This window comes from Stenella coeruleoalba, assembly GCF_951394435.1.
Source record: "Stenella coeruleoalba genome assembly, chromosome: 1".
NCBI lineage: Eukaryota > Metazoa > Chordata > Mammalia > Artiodactyla > Delphinidae > Stenella > Stenella coeruleoalba.
The window spans coordinates 45558449-45581121 of NC_137169.1; the positions used below are offsets into that span (position 1 = coordinate 45558449).

Sequence of the window (22673 nt, forward strand, 5' to 3'; positions counted from 1 at the left end):
CAGCCACTGCAGCTGCCCCTGGCTGTGCACCCTGAGGGGATTCAGGATGGAGGAAAAAACAGGATACTGGCCCTAGATAGTTAAGATATAACATATATATCAAAGGAATGATTTCAGTGAGCCCAGACTCTTGCATCTTCCCATACATAGAAAAGTGTTAAATTCATTAACTTGAGATGTCTGTTTTTATTTAACAGTAATCTTTCGATGTTCCGACTACCTGGTTTTATGTAGAAACTATATATCCTGGCTCCTCCCTTACCTCTTCAGAGCAGTTCCTAGAGCTGTCTGCCTCCCAGGCTTAATTCCTCAGCAGGGACTTAAGAGGCTGCCTCCCAGGCTTAAGTCCTCAGCAAGGCCTCCAAATAAAACATAATTCTCAACTTTTAGGTTGTGCATTTTTTTCAGTCAACAATACCAAGTTAATTTTTCTTGCTGATAAACTCTGCAACAGAAATAACATGAACTTAGTTAACCTAGGTACAATAAAAGTAAGGTATGTCTATGTCTATATTGATTAAACCAACAAGCTTAAGCTAGCTCTATTACCAGATACAATTTAATATTGAATATTTCCTAGGTCATGTGAACCTGAAACTCATTCTGGCCAGTTTCCATTATATTTAGAAAAATTTAATTTGTAAGTGCTTACTTTTAAGTCAATTAAATGAGCTCTTTTATAAACTTAATTTTGATAATATTTTCCAGAGGTAGATACATCTTGTATATATAATGTACACACAGACATATAAACAGACAAAACTAGAGATCTCATAGCTTTAACATGTAGTTATGAATCAGGTATTATAAACTTACTAGTTTATAAATAGCAGTTGGAATAAGTTAAATTTATTTGCTCAGATGACTAAGGCTTATACTATATGTGGAAAAGACTTAAGGTTTATATTTGTCCTTGATAAATCCCTTAAGGAGGCTATAAGTTAGATTTTGAGTGAGGGAGCCTTTCCAGCAGTTTGAGTTTAAAAGAGCCTTTTTGTCTCATTTGGTTTCAGGTTTTACCTGATTGAGCTAACTAGGCTCAGTCTCAGGTGTTTGTGGGCTGTATTTACATTTCTGATTTGTAGAGGTTTGCAACACAAAGACAGTTGCTTTAAATTCTCTAAAGAACTGGTCTGCTACCTAAATGATATTAAAAGATTGATTGGCCGAACTATATTTTCTTTAATTTGCATTTTTATATCAGTGAGAAAATTTCCAACTATCTGAAAATTAAGAGTTCTGTGTTCTAGAACTTTAGGGTTCAATTTATCATGCCTTCAAAAGTTTGCACAAGGCATTCAACCAAGGCTGTCTTTCTGAGTGTATAGGGTAAACCCAGAGCAAAAATCTCCATTATTATTTTTATTGGCCCCTGAATATTAACTCCCAGGTTTTATTTCATATAGTGTGGGCTCAGGTAACCTTGTTGGTTTCTTTTAGTATGTTTAATTAATATTGTCTGAGGGGCAGATTTATATACGCTGTCTTAAAATAGGCAGGGGAAGCATTCCCCAGTGAGACATAATGTCTATCCTACAATATAATTAGGCAAAAGGGATATAACCACCTTACATAAAGCCCATTTAAATATACCAATTTATATAAACTTTCATCTCCATTCTGTCAACTTTTTAAAAAAAATATTTAATTATTTTTGGCTGCGTTGGGTCTTCGTTGCTGCGCGCGGGTTTTCTCTAGTTGCGGCGAGCGGGGACTACTCTTCATTGTGGGGTGCTGGCTTCTCATTGTGGTGTCTTCTGTTGCAGAGCACGGGCTCTAGGCATGCGGGCTTCAGTAGTTGTAGCTCTCGGGCACAGGCTCAGTAGTTGTGGCGCACGGGCTTAGTTGCTCCACGGCATGTGGGATCTTCCTGGACCAGGGCTCAAGCCTTTGTCCCCTGCATTGGCAGGAGGATTCTTAAGCACTGCGCCACCAGGGGAGCTCTATTCTGTCATCTTAATACCTTTAACTAGTTTCCATCAGGATCCGATCGACAAGCCTTGGTCTTAACAACAGTCCCAGAAGCTTTCTTTTCTTTTTATCCCCCAACCATTTAATCTATTTTTGTATAAAAGGCTCTGGGGTCCCCAGTGAGAGATTGAACCAAGGCACTCAGGCCTTTTTGTCAATCTTTTAACTTGATTAATTGGCCTAACTGTTGCCCCAAGTAATAGTTGGTCAGGTATCTCAGTGTAGTTTTTTTCTAGGCTTTTAAATATATATATATATATATATATATATATATATATATATATATATATACACACACACATACATAAACACACACACGACACATAGTTTTTAAACTGGGGTAAATAGAACAGACTTGTTTGGGGCCCTTTAATGTTGGGGACCAATAGAGGGTCCCTTTGGCCCATCCAACCTTAGGTGGTGTTGTATCAGAACCTTTTTAATCCTATTAATGTTCATTTTATTTATCCCATTTCTTAATAACCGTCTAAAGATTTCTTTATTCATTTGGGATGAGACCCTTTAAAGTTTCCACGTTGTTGGGAAGAAGTCTCTAGACTTTCTTTTCAGTTTTTTTCTTACTTCCCTGTTAATCAACCTAATTAACATTAATTATCGTAATGTTTTTATTGGCATCTGTAAGACCCACTGAGGGGAAGCAGAGACCACAAATAAGGCTTCCCAAACTGTTTTTTTTGTTTGTTTGTTTTAAACTAAGGAGTTCTGGGAATTCCCTGGAGATCCAATGGTTAGGACTCCACGCTTTCACTGCCTAGGGTGCGAAGTAAGATCCTGCAAGCCATGTGGCCAAAATTAAATAAATTAATTAAATAAACAAACTAAGGAGTTCTTAGGTTAACCATTTTACATATATATTTTTTCCACCTTCTAATTTGGCTTTATCATAGGTACCAATAAAATAGCTGTTTATAATGAGAGCTCTCTAAAAAATATACCAATTTAGAATTTTCTCCAATTTAAAAGATCCATTGTCTGGCCATTAACTAGATATATCCTAATAGTGACTCAAGCCAACAAGATGCAAGAGGCGTCCCCACAGGAGAGTGTGAAGGATGCTGCCTATATAAGATCTAGAAAGTGTACTCCCAAAAATAGCGTAAGAAAGTAAAGGCCTTTGTTGTACAGGCTGACGCAACTAAGGTTCAGATGACAAAAGCCCCTGAGAATTGGCACAGTCAGACAAAAGACTGCTCAGAATCCCAGTCTGTTCGATTGGTTGTGAAATGTACACCATATGTGTACCTTCCAGATGTCAGAGAACAGGCTATTAAAACACACACGCACACGCACACACACACACCCCCACACCACATTGAGGAAGATCAGGTAGAATGTTTTCATCTCAAAGGCACAGGGAGAGAAATGCAAGTTCCCTCTAGAAGGGCTTTTGTTTCTTTAAGGTCAGAATTCTGCAAAGATGTTTTATCAAGCTGTCTTTCTCTAACTTAACTGCAAACACAATAAAAGAACCTCATCTTGGCCATTTTCAGGGTGAGATTTCCTTTAATTACCAATTAAGTAAGTACAAGTTTTGTATGTACATAAACCTGGCTGGGGTGTTAGTTGGAGGCTGGCTTTCTGATGCCCCTCATTTAGAAAAGATATTAGGCCAGCCTCTCACCCAGTCACACAGTCCAGATCACTCAGTATCTCTTGACTGAGCAACTTGCAGTGTCTTCGAACCAGGATGTACTTTTACCTGTTATCTTTCAACTGGGCTCCCCCAGTATCTTTCAGCTGGGGAGCCAGATACTGGTTATATACAACCAAATAAAACTCACAGCCAATAATTGGGAGATCTGAGAACCAAGAGAGACTCACCCAAATTTGTTTGGACTCTGAGGCAGATGGGCACAAGCGGCCTCTGCTGGTACCAAGACTCCAGCTCCTTGTAGAGGTCAGGTGAAGCAGAGAAGTCTGCCCTGAGTCCCTTTGTGGTCACCAAAACTGTCAACTGAAAAAAAAAAAGCACAATCTAGAAGTTGAGAATTATGTTTTATTCAGCAGAGTTACTGAGGACTTAAGCCTGGGATACAGACTCTCATATAGCTCTGAGGGACTGTTCCACATGTAGTGGAACATCAAAAGATTACTGCTAATTAAAGAAACACACATTTCAAGTTAAAGAATTTAGCACTTTTCTATGTATGGGAAGATGTAAAAGTCTGGGCTCATTGAAATTATTCCTTTGACCATAAATATCTAGGGCCAGTATTCTCTTTTTTCCATCCTGAATTCCCTCAGGGTGTGCTCTCAGGGGTGGCTACAGTGGCTGATGGCTTTATGACTACAACATCTTTTGTTTACTGAAATGGCAGTTGACATTCTTTGTCCACAAAACAAAAGGAAACAATGTTTAAAGAACTTAAAAAAATACATGGCAACACTCACCAAATAGGGAATATCATTAAAGAAAAATTAACAACTGAAATGAGAAATTCACTAAGGGGGTCAAGAATAGAACTTTGAAGATAGGTCAATTGTGATCACTCAGTCTGAGGAATAGAAAGAAAAAAGAACAAAGAAAGATGAAGAGAGACTGAGAGACTTATGGGATGCCATCCAGCATATCATAGGCATAATGAGAGTCCCAGAATAGAGAGAGAAAGGGGCAAAAGAATATTTGAAGAAGTAACAGCTGAAAACTTCCCAGATTGATGGAAAATAGTAAGCTACTCTCCCAAGAAGCTTAACAAACACCAAGTAGGATATACTTAAAGAAATCTATATCCAGACACATCATAATCAAACTGTTAAAAGTCAAAGACAAGAGAATCTTAAAAGCATCAAAAGAGAAGTGACTCTTCATATATAAGAGATCCTCAATAAAATTAATAGCTGATTGCTCATCAGAAGCTATGTTAGCCAAAGGGCAGTGGGATGACATGAGAAGTGCTGAAAGAAAAAGACTGTCAACCAAGAATTCTATATCCAGCAAACTTATCCTTCAGAAATGATGGAGAGGAAGAAGTAAAACTCTACTTATAAATGATATGAGCTTATATATAGAAAATCCTAAAGAATCCACTAAACTATTGGAACTAGTAAATTAGTTCACCAAGCTGGTAGGATATGTCAGAATACACCCATCAGCTGTAGTCTATACACTTTTAATGAACATTCCAAATGTGGAATTAAGAAAATTCCATTTACAGTAGCATCAAAAAGAATAAAATATTTAGGAATAAATTTAACAAAAGTAGCGTAAAATTTACACTTTGAAAATACAAAACATTGTTGAAAGAAATTAAACCTAAATAAATGGGAAGACATCCCATATTCATGGATCAGATCTTTTTTAAAAAAAGTTTATTTTTGGCTGCGTTAGGTCTTAGTTGCAGCACGCAGGATCTTTGTTGGGATCGTCACTGCAGCATGCGGGATCCTCTGCTGTGGTGCATGGGCTCCTTGTGGCACGTGGGCTTCTCTCTAGTTGTGGTGTGTGGGGTCTCTAGTGGTTTCCCTTGTGCTCAGTAGTTGCAGCACGCGGGCTTAGTTGCCCCACAGCATGTGGGAACTTAGTTCTCCGACCAGGGATCAAACCCACATCCCCTGCATTGGAAGGTGGATACTTAACCACTGGACCACCAGGGAAGTCCCTCATGGATCAGATCTTAATATTGTTAAGATGAAAGTACTCCCTAAATTGGTGTACAAATTCAATGTAATCTTCCTCAAAATTTCAATTAGTTTATTTGAAGAATATTGACAAGCTGATTGTAATATTCACGTGGAAATTCAAGGGACCCAGAATAGCCAAAACAATCCTGAAAAACAAAAATAAAGTTAGAGAACTCAAAATTCCCAATTTCAAATCTTACTATAAAGCTATAGTAATAAAAACATTGTGGTACTGGTGTAAAGATAGACATATAGATCAATATAATAGAATGGAGAGCTCAGAAATAAACCCTCACATTTATATATAGATGATTTGCGACAAGGGTACCTAGACCATTTAATGGGGAAGGAATAGTCTTTTCAACAAATGATTCTGGGACAACTGGATATCCACGTGCAAATGGATGAACTTGGACCCTACCTCATATACACACACACACACACAGACACACACACACACACACATATTACCTCGAAATGGTTCAAAGAACTAAAACTGTAAAACTCTCAGAGGAAAACATCAGCGTAAATCTTCATGACCTTGGGTTAGGCAATTGTTTTAGATATGACACAAAACGCGTAAGCAACAAAAGGAAAAATAGGTAAACTGGACTTCATCAAAGGTTAAAAACTTTTGTTCTTCAAAAGACACCATTGAGAAAGTGAAAAGACCACCCACAGAATGGGAGATAATATTTGTATCATAATATCTGTAAGAGACTTTTATCTAGAATATATAACGGACTCTTAACATGTCAATAATTAAAAAGACAACCCAATTATTTAAGTGGGCAAAGGATCTGACTAGATGTCACTAAATATAATACAAAAATGGCCGACAAACACATGAAAGATGCTCAACATCATTAGTCATTAAGGAAATGTAAATCAAAACCACAGTGAGATACTATTTCATACCCACTAGGATGGCTCTAATTTTTTTTTAAAGGAAGATAACAAATGATGAAGATGTGGAGAAATTGAAACCCTCATAAGTTGCTGGTGGGAATGTAAAATGGTACAGCCACCATGGAAAACAGTTTGACAGTTCCTAAAAAAATTAACCATAAAATTACCATATGACCCAGCACTTCCACTCCTAGGTATATACCCAAAAGGATTGAAACCAAATATTCAAACAAATACTTGTACGTGAATGAACATAGCAACAATATTCATAATGGCCAAAACATGGAAACAATCTAAATGTCCATCATGGTAGATAGATGGAGTACCGATCTATCTAGATGGAATAGATGGTAGATGGAATGAAGTACCGATACATGCCACAGTGTAGACGAACCTCAAAAATACCATGCTGAGGGAAAGAAGGCAGATACAAAAGAACACATATTGTATGATTCCATGTATATGAAACATCCAAAATACATAAATCTGTAGAGAGAGAAAGCACATTAGTGGTTGCCAGGGTTCGGGGGAAGGGGGAAATGTTGAGTGACTGCTTAATGGGCTTGAGATTTCTTTTTTAGGGTGTTGAAAAGTTTTGGAACTAGATAGAGGTGATGGTTGCACAATAAAGTGAATGTACTAAATGCCACTGAATTGTATACTTCAAAATGGTTAATTTTATGTCATGTGAATTTCACCTCAATTAAAAAAAATTTTTTTTAATATATACTAACTATGAAATAAAAAAATATTGATAAATTGGACTTGGTCAAAACTGAAAATTTTCTGTTCTATAAAAGACATCAATAAGAAGATTGAGGGCTTCCCTGGTGGCGCAGTGGTTGAGAGTCCGCCTGCCGATGCAGGGGTCACGGGTTCGTGCCCCGGTCCGGGAAGATCCCACATGCCGCGGAGCGGCTGGGCCCGTGAGCCATGGCCGCTGAGCCTGCGCGTCCGGAGCCTGTGCTCCGCAACGGGAGAGGCCACAACAGTGAGAGGCCCGCGTACCGCAAAAAAAAAAAAAAAAAAAAAATAAGAAGATTGAAAGACAAGCCATGGAATGGGAGAAAATATTTGTATTACATACAGTTGATCCTTGAACCACAGGGGTTTCAATTGCGCACGTCCACTTATATGTGGATATTTTTCAATAGTAAATACCACAGAACTACGTGGGTGGTTCATGGTTGGTTGAACCTGAGGATGTGGAGAAATAGAGGATACAGAGGGCCGACTATGAGTTATGCATGGATTAACCCTGGTGTTGTTCAAGGGTCAACTGTATATCTAACAAAGGATTTGTATGCAGAATACATAAAGAAATCTATTCAATATGAAAAAATTTTTTAATTTTGCAAAGAAACAGACACTTCTCAAAAGATTTACAGTAGCACATAAAAATATACATAGTATCATTAGTCACGTGGGGGGAGAATGCAACTTAAACATCAGTGCGATCCCAGTTCACAAGACTGACAATACCTAATACTGGCAGAGATGTGAAGGAGCTGGAACTCTCATAAATTGTCAGTGGGATATAAACCACTTTGGAAATCAGTTTGTCAGTTTTATATTCCTATCCTATGACTCAGCAATTTTACTCCTAGGTATTTAGCTAAGAGAAATGAAAACATGTTCATAACAAGACTTGTATAAGAATGTTGGTAGCCAATTTTATTCATAATAATCCAAAAACAGCCCTTGTGTCCATCAACAGGAGAATAGATAAGCAAAGTGTGGTATATTCAAACAATGGAATATGACTTGGTAATGAAAAGAAACAGACCTATCAGTGATGGGATGGGAGGGTGATGGACTGCAAAGAGGTATGAGGGAAGTTTCTAGAATGTTCTCTATCTTGATTGGAGTGTTGGGTACTCAGGGTATACATTTGTCAAAACTCATCTAACTATATACTTAAATTCTCAACAGTTGACTTTTTTTACATATATAAAGGGGCAGCAAACTTCATAGTTCAGGACTCCTCTGACCTAGGGGTTATGTGGGCTTTATGCGGGCTGCAAGACCCCAAACTTAAGGTGAGACAGCAGGGAAATCACATCCTCGCACTTGCATCTGTAAGTCAAGAGGAAAAACAACATGGGACAGAATACAAGTCATCCTTAATCATCCATCTTAATCATTCTCTAATGTGGACCAGACACTGGTCCAGTGTAGCTCAACTGTGAAGGCAGAATTGGACATAGTTCTAGTGGTATCCATGGGTTTGATTACTCTTGGTAGTACAATCAAACTTCCTAACAGCAGAAAGGAGTTTTGCAGCTCTTGGCAGACTGGATTGGAGAAGGATGGCCAAGAATTATCAGCCGTTGTCTCCTGAAAGGGTAGACTTTGTTCATAAGAAAAAGAAGATCTGTGTTAGCCCTTGTGGGGAGGATAAGGGATGGTTGGTGCTATATTTTAGAGCAGGGCTCAGCAAACTGACCCACAGGCCAAATCCAGCCTTTGTTCTGTTTTTGTACATTCTATGAACCAAGCATGTTTTTCATATTTTTAGAGGGTTATGAACAACAAACAAAGCAACAAACAAAGCTAGATAATGTTCGACAGAGACCATACATGGTCTGCAAAGCCTAAAATATTTACTGCCGTTTACAGAAAAAGTTGGCCCCTACTAATCACAATCCTGAGGGTAGGTAGGAGTACGATCACCTGGCTTGTAGATTAGCAGGAAAAGGAAATCTAAATTATATTTCTGCCAGATGAAGTAGACTGGTGGTATTTTTCTCTCATGGACTGTAATTGTGCAAAAGGCAGAGCCTCTGGTAAGTTGTTGGCCTGGGTTTTTCCATTGTGTTTTCCTAAACCCCAGCCATAACAGAGAAGTTTAAATGCCCCATTGGCCCTGATGTCAGTCCCTCTACCAAGAATGCCCTCTCTCTTTCATCTGGTTTCTGTCTAAACCCACCTCCTTGATGGGGCAGAATCAGTCAGTCCCTTCTCTGTGTATCATAGCACTCAGTTCATACCACCAGGCTAACACGTAGACCTTTTTACATGTCTGTCCCCCTCTGGACTATGAGCTCCTTAGGTAGATTTTAACATTTTTGCTGCCACTGGTCCTGGCATCCAGATATGTGCTCCTTAAATGTTTATTGAACTGAATCCAGCCACTGGTATCCCTTGATATACAGGAGCCTGGGTTGAATAGAGACCAGAGATAGCTATTTAGGATCAGGCTGGGGTAACAAGTGGAGGCAAGTTCTCTAGAGCTGATGTATCTGAATTTCATTTTCAGCGAACTGAACAGAGGGATATAAGGAAAGCAAAGTTGAAAGAAAAGAAGGAGCAGAATCAGAATGAGGCTTTACTCCAGGCCATCATGGTGAGTTCTCAAGGGCACTTTAGGCCCTTCTGGTCTTGTGAAATCCACTAATCCTGAAGCCTGTTGGGAATGTTTCTGGGAATGCTTCACCTGAATTAGTTGTACATTTTCTTTCTGCTTTTGGTGAAGCAGTGTGACAAGTCAGACCTTCTGAGTTCAGTCAGCTCTCTCACTTGCATGCATGTATTGGTTTCAGGTAACATATACTGAATTTAGTAGCTTTCGGTTAAGCATTTTCTAATCTTCACAGTAGCCTTCTGGGGTAGCTCTTCTTGCTCCTGTTTTTGCTAGATGAGCACATAGTCTCAGGGATATGAAGAAACCTCACACAGCCGATATGTGTCAGAGCCAGGTCCTTGCTCTCAGCCCCTGTGTTATACTGCATCCTGAGAAAGTGAATTTTTAGGATGTAGCTCTTCTAACTATAACAACAACACAAAATTCTAACTCCCCTTCCCTCTCTTTACTGCATTTTAAATGAATGTCGTCTGATCCAAATCTTGCTTTCACAAGTCACTTTGAGCCTTGGCTGCTCAGGGGAGGTAATACTGGCTATGAGATTGTGGGGTAGGTTCTTCGTTAGGTTCTTGGTTTCATTCTTTGGCGAGTTAAATTATGTGCCTATTTAAATTACTTGTTGACTTTGAGAATGTCACAGTTCTAAGATGCACTCCACTCGTTCCTCCGCACAACAAAGAATCTGTTAACACATTAACAGATTAAACAGAAGGGAATACTCCAGAGGGATTTGGTCATTTTCTAAACTGTAGAATATTGGAATGCCCAGACATTTGCATGCAGACCTATTTTGGTTCTCTCCTTTAACTGTGCATCTCAAACTTCAGTGTACTTAAGAATTAATCTCAAGAGTCATATAAACAAAGCCGTATATACTACATTTTAGTGGCTTAAAGCAGAGGTCAGCAAGCTGCAGCCAGTGGCTTACAGCCCTGCCTGTTTGTGTATGTCTTACCAATGGCTGTTTTCACACTACAGTGGCAGAGTTGAGTAATATCAACAGAGACCATTTGGCCCACAAAACCTAAAATATTTCTTATCCGACCCTTTAAGGGAAAGTTTGCCAACCCCTGATTTAGGAGATACCATCAAGGTAATTTTGATTACATATCATTTTCCTCTTGTGTGCTAGCCTTAGGAGCCTCCACACAACATACATAAGAGGTGACTGTACTATTCAGACCTTTGATTTATCCCTGTTTCTATGAGACAATCAAGATTAAGTCAATGTATGCATTATTTTTATTATCCCATGTCCTAGCTAAATGGAAACGTTTGCCATGTTCGTACATGCCTCTCTCTGCATCTTTTCTGTACCTTTGCACATGCTGTTCCTTGGCTGTTACTTGGGGTAGAATGCCCTTCCCACTCCCCTGCCCCCCAACTTTTCTGCTTTTCAAAGTCATTGTTCAAGGCCTAGCATCCCCCAGTCCCCTCCAGACCCCAGGCTGAATTAATTATTCACGGTCTGCAGTTCCACAGCTTTACTTCTTACCTTATGTTGTACTTATTACCATGTCTAGCTCATGTCTAGCATGCTAGACAGAGTCTAGCATGTGGTAGGTGCCCAGTAAAGGTGAGTTAAACAAGTCTCAGGGATAATAAAGACGAATCATGTGTAGAGCTGGCTCTCAGGGAGCTCGCAGTGTTATGGTTTCCTTGTTTTAGTGAAATGAGTTTGCATCCTTCCACACATAAGGTGTGTGTTTTCTTTTTTTAACCCAGGCTAGGAACATCAGGCTAGTGTCTGAAGCTGCTGGAGAGGATGAAGATTCAGCCTCAGAAGGTCTCGGTGAGCTCATCCTGAACGGGCTCACTTCTGAGAACCTCTACGGAGCCAGGCTGAGTGTAGATGATGGGGGAAGACTGAGCTGGCCTGTGCTCTTTCTGTACCCAGAGTATGCCCAGTCAGACTTCATCTCTGCTTTTCACGAGGACTCCAGGTACTTCCTTCCCCAGGAGCCCTTTGCTATGCTTGCGTGCTCTTCCCTGCTGTCTCCGCAGGATGGACAGGTGGATTTTTAGTTGTGGAGGAAAGAGAATAGTTTTAGAGGGTTTTACACAGTCTGGTTGGTATAACCTCTCTATTCCATAGCTGATTTCTCCTTTTACTAAGTAGCTTTGCAGTGACAGACCACAGTACAGTGTTTGTCAAGCGCTGGTACTTGTCTCGTGAGAGATGAAATCATTGGAGGTAGTACCTGCATAGAACTGAAGGGTATATTTATTAGAAAACTATGTCTGGCGATTTTAACATGTGATTTCATAGGGTTGATGCTTAGAATGTGGCTGAATATAAGAATGTTGTTAATCCTGAGTCAGTTTAAAGAGAATTACTATGTCATAATAGGACAAGTGATACACACATTTTGGACACTGCTGTCAAAATAGATTAAGCCTGCATTTCATGATTTATATACATTCTTGATATCTCTGTGAATTGGTGTCCAGGGCATGGGATGTAGGAAAACATATTATGAGTTATTGATACCCAGAAATACATGTTATATCTCCTTAGATTTATTGATCATCTAATGGTGATGTTTGGTGAAACGCCCTCTTGGGATTTAGAGCAAAAATACTGCCCTGATAATTTAGAGGTAAGAGAAGTTTTATTTTGTTCCTCTGTGGGAATTGGGGTGGGGAGGAACAGGGAGTGCAGTGAGGTTTCACTGCTTTTTTAAAAAAAAATCGTGGTAAAATATAAAAAACATAAAATTTACCATTTTAACCATTTTAAGTGCACAGTTCAATAGTGTTAAGTACATTCACATTGTTGTACAACCATCACCACCATCTGTCTCCGTTTTCATCATCTTAAACTGAAACTCCATGCCCATTAATCAATAACTCCCTATTTTCCCTTCCCCTCAGCCCATAGCATCTACCCTGCTACTTTCTGTCTCTGAATTTCTCTCTCATATAAGTGGAATCAGACAGTATTTATCCTTTTGTATCTGGCTTATTTTACTTGGTATAATGTCTTTAAGATTCAGCATGTTGAGCATGGGTCAGAATCTTATTCTTTTTTCAACGCTGAATAACATTCCATTGTTGCAACTTAAAAAAAAAATAATCACAACTTTACAGAACAAAGAATTTATCTTCTAACTGTTTGAGAGTAAGATGCCAACTGATGCCCCGTCACTCCTGAATACTTAAGTGTCTATTTCCTGCAAAAAGGACATTTTCTTTCATGATTCCAGTCAATCATCAAAATCAGGAAATTATCTTTAACACACTCTTACCAGCTAATCCTCAGACTCCATCAGTTTTCACAATTTTCCCCCAGTAATGTTTTTTTTTTTTTGGCACACACTACTAATTTTTTAAAAAATTTCTTTTAATTGAAGTATAGTTGATTTACTGTATTGTGTTAGTTTCAGGTGTACAGCAGTGATTCAATTATATTTTTTCAGATTATTTTCCATTATAGGTTATTTTAAGATATTGAATATAGTTCCATGTGCTGTACAGTAAATCTTTGTTGCTTATCTATTTTATGTATAGTAGTTTGTATCTGTTAATCCCATACTCCGAATTTATCCTCCCCACCCCCCACTTTGGTAACCATAAGACTGTTTTCTGTGTCTGTGAGTCTCTTTCTATTTTCTATGTAGATTTATTTGTATTAATTTTAGATACACATAATGATATCATATACTATTTGCCTTTGTCTGACTTACTTCATTAAGTATAATATTCTCTAGGTCCATCCATGTTACTGCAAAAGGCAATATTTTATTCTTTTTAATGGCTGAGTAATACTCCATTGTGTATATATACCACATCTTCTTAAGCCAGTCATCTGTTAATGGGCACTCGGGTTGTTTCCAATCTTGGCTATTATAAATAGTGCTGCTGTGAACATTGGTGTGCATGTATCTTTTCGAGTTAGAGTTTTCTCTGAACATATGCCCAGGAGTGGGATTGTTGGATCATATGGTAACTCTATTTTTAGTTTTTTAAGGAACCTCCATACTGTTTTCCATAGTGGCTGCACCAATTTACATTCCCACCAACAGTGTAGAAGGGTTCCCTTTTCTCCACACCCTTTCCAGCATTTATTATTTGTAGACTTTTTTTTTTTTGCGGTACACGGGCCTCGCACTGTTGTGGCATCTCCCGTTGTGCAGCACAGGCTCCGGACGCGCAGGGTCAGCGGCCATGGATCACGGGCCCAGCCGCTCCGCGGAATGTGGGATCTTCCTGGACCGGGGCACGAACCCGCGTCCCCTGCATCGGCAGGTGGACTCTCAACCACTGCGCCACCAGGGAAGCCCTATTTGTAGACTTTTTAATGATGGCCATTCTGACTGAGGTGTGGTGATACCTCATTGTGGTTTTTGATTTGCATTTCTTTAATACTTAACGATGTTGAGCATCTTTTCATGTCCCTGTTGGCCATCTGTATGTCTTCTTTGGAGAAATGTCTATTTGGGTCTTCTGCCTGTTTTTGATTGGGTTTGATACTGAGTTGTATGAGCTGTTTGTATGTTTTGGATATTAACCCCTTGTCAGTTGCATCATTTGCAGATATTTTCTCCCATTCTATAGGTTGTCTTTTCATTTTGTTGATGGTTTCCTTTGCTGTGAAAAAGCTTTTAAGTTTGATTAGGTCCCATTTGTTTATTTTCGGTTTTATATTTTGGCCTTGGGAGACTTAAGAAAATATTGCTACGATTTGTGTCAGATAATGTTTTGCCTGTGTTCTCTTCTAGGAGTTTTATGGTGTCATGTTTTATATTTAGATCTGAAAACCATTTTGGGTTTATTTTTGTATGTGATGTGAGGGAATGTTCTAATTTCATTGGTTTACATGTAGCTGTCCAGCTTTCCTCGACACTATTTGCTGAAGAAACTGTCTTCTCCATTGTATATTCTTGCATCCTTTGTCGTAGATTAATTGACTGTAGGTGTGTGGGTTTATTTCTGAACTCTCTGTTCTGTTCCATTAAGCTCTATGTCTGTTTTTGTGCCAGTACAATGCTGTTTTTATTTATTTATTTATTTATTTATTTTGCGGTACGCGGGCCTCTCACTGTTGTGGCCTCTCCTATTGCGGAGCACAGGCTCCGGACGCGCAGGCTCAGCGGCCATGGCTCACGGGCCCAGCCGCTTCGCGGCATGTGGGATCCTCCCGGACCGGGGCACGAACCTGTGTCCCCTGCATCGGCAGGCGGACTCTCAACCACTGCGCCACCAGGGAAGCCCACGATGCTGTTTTAGGTGTTGTTTTGTTTTGTTTATTTTTGGCTGTGTTGGGTCTTCATTGCTGTGCACAGGCATTCTCTAGCTGTGTTGAGCGGGGGCTACTCTTCCTTGCAGTGCGTGGGCTTCTCATTGCAGTGGCTTCTCTTGTTGCGGAGCATGGGCTCTAGGTGCACAGCCTTCAGTAGTTGTGGCACACGGGCTCAGTAGTTGTGGCTCACAGGCTCTAGAGCGCAGGCTCAGTAGTCGTGGTGCACGGGCTTAGTTGCTCTGCGGCATGTGGGATCTTCCCGGACCAGGGCTTGAACCCTTGTCCCCTGCATTGGCAGGCAGATTCTTTTTTGTTTTTAATTTTTAAAATTTTTTATTTATTTATTTTTGGCTACGTTGGGTCTTTGTTGCTGCACGTGGGGTTTCTCTAGTTGTGGCGAGCGAGGCTATTCTTTGTTGCAGTGCATGGGCTTCTCATTGCAGTGGCTTCTCTTGTTGCAGAGATCAGGCTCTAGGCATGCAGGCTTCAGTAGTTGTGGCACACAGGCTCAGTAGTTGTGGCACATGGGCTTAGTTGCTCCATGGCATGTGGGATCTTCCTGGACCAGGGCTCGAACCCGTGTCCCTTGCATTGACAGGTGGATTCTTAAACCTCTGTGCCACCAGGGAAGTCCCAAACAGGCAGATTCTTAGCCACTGCACCACCAGGGAAGTCCAGCATGCTGTTTTGATTACTGTAGCTCTGTGGCATAGACTGAAATCTGGAAGGGTTACTCCTCCAGCTTTCTTCTTTTTCCTCAGAATTGCTTTGGCAATTCTTAGTCTTTTGTGATTCCATATAAATTTTAGGATTATTCTGGTTCTGTGAAAAATGTCATGGCTACTTTTTTTTAGCACTTTATATATATATATATATATATATATATATATATATATATATATATATATATATATATATATTTGGTTGCACCAGGTCTTAGTTGCAGCAGGCGGGCTCCTTAGTTGTGGCTCACCGGCTCCTTAGTTGCGGCTTGTGGGCTTCTTAGTTGTGGCACGTGAACTGTTAGTTGCACTATGCATGTGGGATCTAGTTCCCTGACCAGGGTTTGAACCTGGGCTGCCTGCATTGAGAGCACAGAGTCTTAACCACTGAGCCACCAGGGAAGTCCCAGTCATAGGTATTTTGATAGGGATTACATTAAATGAGTAGATTGCTTTTGGTAGCATGGACATTTTAACAATATTCTTTCAATCCGAGAGCATGGAATATATTTCCATTTCTTTGAATCTTCAATTTCCTTTATCAGTGTTTTATAGTTTTCAGCATATTGGTCTTTCATCTCCTTGCTTATGTTTATTCCTAGGTGTTTTATTTTATTTTTTGATGTGATTTTAAATGGGATTTTTTTAAACTTATATTTCATTGTTAGTGTAAAGAAATGCAACAGATTTTTGTATATTAATCTTGTATCCTGCTACGTTGCTGAATTCATTTATTCTAATAGTTTTTGTGTGGAGACTTGAGGGTTCTCTATATAGAGTATCATGTCATTTGCAAGTAGTGACAGTTTTACCTCTTCCCTTCCAATTTGGATACCTTTTCTTTCTTTTTCTTATCTGATTGCTGTGGCTAAGACTTCCAATACTATGTTGAATAGAAGTGGTGAGAGTGGGCATCCTTGTCTTATTCCAAAATTTAGTGGGAAGGCTTTCAGCTTTTCACCATTGAGTATTACATTGGCTGTGAGTTTGTCATAAATGGCTTTTATCATGTTGAGATATGTTCCCTCTATACCTACTTTGGTGAGTAGGTATAGAGGGAACATTATCATGAATGGGTGTTGAATTTTGTTAAATGCTTTTCTGCTGTCTATTGAGATGATCACATGGTTTTTGTCTTCCTTTTGTTAGTGTGGTATATCACATTGATTTGCGAACGTTGAACCATCCTTGTGGCCCTGGAATGAATCCAACTTGATCATGGTGTATGATCCTTTTTATGTGTTGTTGGATTTGGTTTGCTAATATTTTGTAGAGGATTTTTGCATCTGTATTCATCAAAGATACTGGACTGTAATTTTCTTGTAGTCCCTGTCTGGTTTTGGTATCATGGTGATGGTGGCTTCATAGAATGAATTTGGGAGTTTTCCCTCCTCTTCAAGTTTTTGAAATAGTTTGAGAAGGATAGGTGTAAGTTCTTTGTTTGTTTTGTAGAATTTGCTAATGAGGCTGTCTGGTCCTAGACTTGTGTTTGCAGAGAGATTTTTAAATTAACATTCTATTTCATTTCTAGTGATTGGTCTGTTCAAATTATGTTTCTTCTTGACTCAGTTTTGGCAGGCTGTATGTTTCTAGGAACTTGTTCATTTCACCTAGGTTGTCCGATTTGTTGGCATATAACTGTTCATAGTAAACTCTTATGATTTTTTGTATTTCTGTGGTATCAGTTGTTATTTCTCCTCTTTCATTTCTCATTTTGTTTAATTAGGTCCTTTCTTTTCTTGTTGAGCCTGGCTAGAAGTATGCTGATTTTGTTTATCTTTTCAAAAGCCAGCTCTTGCTTTTATTGCTCTTTACTATTGTTTTTTTTTTTTTTTTTTTTTTACCGTACGCGGGCCTCTCACTGTTGTGGCCTCTCCCATTGCGGAGCACAGGCTCCAGACGCGCAGGCTTAGCAGCCATAGCTCATGGGCCCAGCCGCTCCGTGGCATGTGGGATCTTCCCGGACTGGGGCACGAACCCGTGTCCCCTGCATCGGCAGGCGGACTCTCAAACCACTGCGCCACCAGGGAAGCCCCTCCTTTAGCATTTTTATTACTTCCTTTTTGAACTTGGGGTCTTATAGACTGGTGAGGTCTGTTTCATTATTTGTTCTTTCAGGGGATTTCTCCTGTTCTTTTAACTGGGAGTGGTTCCTCTGGTTTTTACTTACTTTACTTACTTTCACTGTTTCTATGAATTTAGGAAAACAGTTATCTGTTGTGGTCTTAAAAAGGCGTTTTTATGTAGGAGTGTCCCTGTGTAGACTGTGTGTCCAATATTTTTGGTGTGAGGCCTGGTTTTGGAATGGATGCCTGCCACGTCTTTCATCAGAGTGTGCTGGCTGTTATCCCCTTGATAGGGAGTGTGATTGGTGTTGCGGTGTCCAGAGTCTGTGTTGGATGTGAGGTGGGGCCTCCTCTTTGCTCCATGGCCTGTCAGGGGCAGGGTCTGCTCCTCCGTTGTTGGAATAGAAGCCATGACGGTCAGGTTCAGGCTTTGTTGCCCTTGAGTGTGTGCCCTGCCCCAAAGGAGGTGGTTGCTGAAGCAGGTGAGGCCCGTGTACTCACAGAGGACTTGTGCTCTACCTGGTTAAGCATCCATGATTCACTCAGAAGCAGCCCAAGGTCACGTCCCTTTCTCCATTTTGTTCGTCCCAGATCTAGTGCAAGGCTGTGGTGTGGAGTAGGCTGGAGTGGGGGTCAGGGCATTGTGGTTGCAGGAATTGAGGTGGCCGTGCTGCCACCTGGGACCTGGGGTTGCCTCTGTGGCAGAGCTCTCCCGGCACCTGGCCACTCCAGATCTGATGCTAAGGTGCAGTGTGGAGTGGGCAGAACTAGGGTGCTCCCACCGGGAAACCATCACTGCATACTCCCACCCAGGGCCTGCCTGACTGCCCAAGATTCAGCGCCTAGCCACTGTGTGTTCTTGTGGCGCTGCCCGGTGTGCGCACTGACAATGTCTGCTGCAGCTAGACTTGCTACTGCTGTTCGGATGCTGACATTGGGTTTTGCAGCTACCCCAAATCACATCTCAGGCCTTCCAGGCTGTCTCTGTAGCTAGATTGAGTCCTCTCCCAGGATCTGCCTGCCTGAGATTCAGTGCTTAGCCGCTGTGTGTTCTTGTGGTGCCGCTTGGTGTGTGCACTGACGGTGTCTGCTTGGTTTGGCCCGCCCCCCTGGTGCGTACACTGACAGTGGTCTCCATCGTTGTGCTCAGATCACACCCCAAGCACCCTGGTCTGTCTCTGCGCAGCTAGACCGAATCTTTGCCGTGATCTTACACCAGGCAATGGTGTGGAGTGAGTGTGGCTGAGGCACTGGCCCCTTTGGATTGGGAAGTGCAGCGAGGCAGCAGCCTCAAGTGCAGGTCTCTCTCCACCCTGATTGTTAGCAAGCCAGCACACGCGCATTCCTCTCGAGTAGAGTCTAGGCTTCTCCAGCCCCTCTGTCTGTGTCAGCAGACTTCCCAGCAGTCAAGGGGGCTTCCCAGGGTGAGGATCCATCCATGTGGACCTTCTCTTCCTTACAGAGCACTCCCAGGGGTGCCAGTCCCAACCTGATGCTTTTTTTTCCTCTGTCCTATCTAATCACATGGAGATCTTTCTTGCAGCTTTGGTTGTATAGGAGATCTTCTGCCAGTTTCCAGTTAGTTTTCTGTGAGAATTGTTCCACATGTAGATGTATTTTTGATGTTTGTGGGGGGAGGTGAGCTCCACGTCCTCCTGTTCCACCATCTTGATCCCCCTCTGCCTATCCCCAGCGGTGTTCTTTATAGCAAAAGGAATCCCACATTGTATTGTATCTAGTGCTCATATCCCTTTAGTCTCCTTCAGCCTATGGAAGACTTTCTCAGTCTTCCGTCAGCTTCCTTGATCTTACCACTTTTTTTTTTTTTGCGGTACGCGGGCCTCTCACTGCCGTGGCCTCTCCCGTTGTGGAGCACAGACTCCGGACGCGCAGGCTCAGCGGCCACAGCTCACGGGCCCAGCCGCTCCGCGGCATGTGGGATCTTCCCGGACTGGGGCACGAACCCGTGTCCCCTGCATCGGCAGGCAGACTCTCAACCACTGCGCCACCAGGGAAGCCCGATCTTACCACTTTTGAAGATTACAAACCAGTTATTTTGTGGAAAGTCCATCAGTGTGTTTCCTTGTGACCATGACCTGGATTATGTATATTTGACTGGAATATCACAGAAGCAATGCTGTATTCTTGTTGCATCCCATCAGGTGCACATAATTTCAAATGTCCCATTACTGATGGTGTTCACCTTAGTCCCCTGATTGAGGTAGGGGTTTGCCAATCTTCTCTGCTGTAAAGTTACTCTTTTCCCCTTTGTAATTAGTATTTTATAGGGAGGTACTTTGAAATGATACAGATATCTTATTCATCAAACCATCAACATAATCATTTATATCAGTGGATTTATGGTTTCTTACTTTATTCATTGAGTTATAATCTATGACTGTGGTTATGTTATGCTCAGATTTTCTCAGATTTGGTCAGTGGGAATGCCTTCAAATTTGCTTCTGTGTCCTTTTGACTTGTCTCCATTTTTAGAGCACTTCTTGCTTTCTGTCACAAGATGTTCAAGGCTCAAATTGTGCTTTCCTTGCCTTAGCTCTAGAATCAGCCATTTTTCCCAAGGAGGGCCTGGCTCATTTTGGTGGAAAATGATATTTAGAAGTCAAGTAGTAGGTATATTCATGAGTACAGGGGTGAGGGGACGGAGGGTGCTCACTGCTCCAATGCTGTGTATGTGTGTGTGTGAGCTCTCACTGGTATCTCCAGTTCTAATCCAACACTGTCTCTTTCTATATTTTTAACAGTAACTTCTATTATTCTTAATATATTTATTTGTTTGATCAATCCCCCTGTATTTAATCCCCCTCCTGTCACCACCAGTGTCCCCTCTCCCTCGGGGAACCTTCCTCACCTCACTTGGATTCCTGACTCCCCCCCATCAGGCTGCTGCCCCAGCACAGTGCCCTCCTCATCCTACATGCACTCTGTCACCCCACGCTGCTTAACCACCCTGCATGAATCTCTTCCTCATCCTGCGTGGGTCCTCACTCCCCCCAGCAGGCCACCTCCTGCCATGAGTGGCTGCCCTTCTCACCCTGCTTAGCTGGCCAGTCCGCAATGAGGATGCCTATCTCCACTGGCCGGTCTCTGATACCCCCCACCCCCCAGCATCCCTCCTATGCAGATGTCTTCCTCAGCCTGCTTGGGCTTTGACACCTGCACAGGGCTGTCCCCTGTGTGGACATCTCTCTTCCCCTGCTCTGGGCCACTAGTGCTTTCTTTTCCCACACCTAATGGCTGTTGCACAGAATTGTTAGGGAAGGGAAGGCTCATAGGCCTGGACTTTCAGTCTTGGCTCCTCTGTTTACTAGCTGGGTTTAGTCAGTAAGTTATTTCCCCTCTGTGAGCCTTGGTTCTGTCTTTGGAAAATGGAGCCAGTAATATCTTTCTCAGTGTCGTGGGAGAGGACTGAGTGCTTTATACTCCACGACTCTGTAAGGGAGGCATTCAGCTAATAACAGTTGCATGTCTTTAATGTTTCCCCAGACTTGGCCTCAACATGCCTAGTGCTGCTGAAGCCCTTTATTTGTATCTGACTCCTGCTCCCCTGATCATCCTGCAGGTCTACTTTGAGGATGACGACAGGTCAGAACTGTACCGGGTGCCTCCCAAGAGCACCCTGCTGCAGGTGCTGCAGCACCCCAGGTGAGTCACCTTCATGGGGCTGCGTAGACCAAGAAGGATGCTCAGGTACCATCCCAGGGATACAGCCAGGTTCTCGTTCCACCACTGAGTGTTTGCCTTGTACTCCTCTCCCTTCTGCCCTGGATACAAAACTGTGTGAGACAGCGACCACAGAGACTGTCCTGGACCATCGGCCAAACAGGTTGCAGTGTGATGACTCAACCCATTGCACTGCAGCCATGACGTCCTCAGGGAGAGGTCAGTGGGGCTGGTTGAGAAAGAAGAAGCTGCCTGGCTTTTGTACCAAAAACAGCTGGGATGGCCCTCCTATTCCTGATTGTGCCTGTGTCCCCTGATATCGTCACATGGAAAGAGCATTGGCTCTTGAAGTCAGACACCGTCATTTAGTGGCTCTTTGGCTCTGAGCACGTACTGCCTCCCTGGGGCTGTTTCCTCATCTCTAAAATGGGGATAATAGCTGTTGCCTGCATGTTTCTCAGGTATTTGAGAGAGCAGGAGTCACAGAGCCCTGATGGACTAGGGGGCAGTCTTGCTGTGAGAGGGCAGCTTTGTTAGTCGCAGCGGCAGCCGGCTGGATTTGGCAGTTGTCTCTTTCTTCAGCTTTGGGTTGTTCCTGGACTCTAAGGGATGCCCTCAGGAGCTTTGTAAGGTGACTCTTGGGCTACTTTTCCCTAAGCTTTGAGCGAAGCAAATGCCTGCATCTACGCTAAAAGAGCTAGGGCAACGAGGGTGGTTGGGCGTGGTAGGAAATGCGGCTGGAGGACCAGGTTAGGGCCGTGCGCAGCAGCCTTGAATGCCCTAAGGAGCGCGAACTCTATCCTGATGGTGGTGTATGGAGCCCCAGTGGGTGTTCAGGTAAGATTTACCAAGGAAGGTACAGAGCTTGTGTACTCTTTGGTGGTGAAGCCTGAAGTAGAGGGTGGATTGGAGAGAAGTGTAGGAGGCACGCTGGGATGGGAGCTGGTGGTGTGCTGACTGACTCGGTGTGGGTGTCCAGCTGGCCCTGATGCTTCTGCTTCGGCCTGGCAGGCAGGCGGTGAAGGTTTCTCCAGATACGATCCATGGCTTCTCTTGGCAGCACTTTTTTCTGGCCC

The 22673-nt window shown here is 42.0% G+C and overlaps 1 protein-coding gene across 1 annotated transcript in view; it reads left to right on the forward strand.

Moving 5' to 3' along the window:
* TTC4 (tetratricopeptide repeat domain 4) overlaps nucleotides 1-22673 on the forward strand; it is a 41010-nt gene that overhangs the window by 14149 nt on the left and 4188 nt on the right. The window contains exons 6-9 of the mRNA XM_079900143.1: nucleotides 9782-9868; nucleotides 11612-11829; nucleotides 12405-12486; nucleotides 21497-21579. Coding sequence (XP_079756269.1) covers nucleotides 9782-9868; nucleotides 11612-11829; nucleotides 12405-12486; nucleotides 21497-21579 — 470 coding nt within the window. The remainder of the gene's footprint in view (nucleotides 1-9781; nucleotides 9869-11611; nucleotides 11830-12404; nucleotides 12487-21496; nucleotides 21580-22673) is intronic.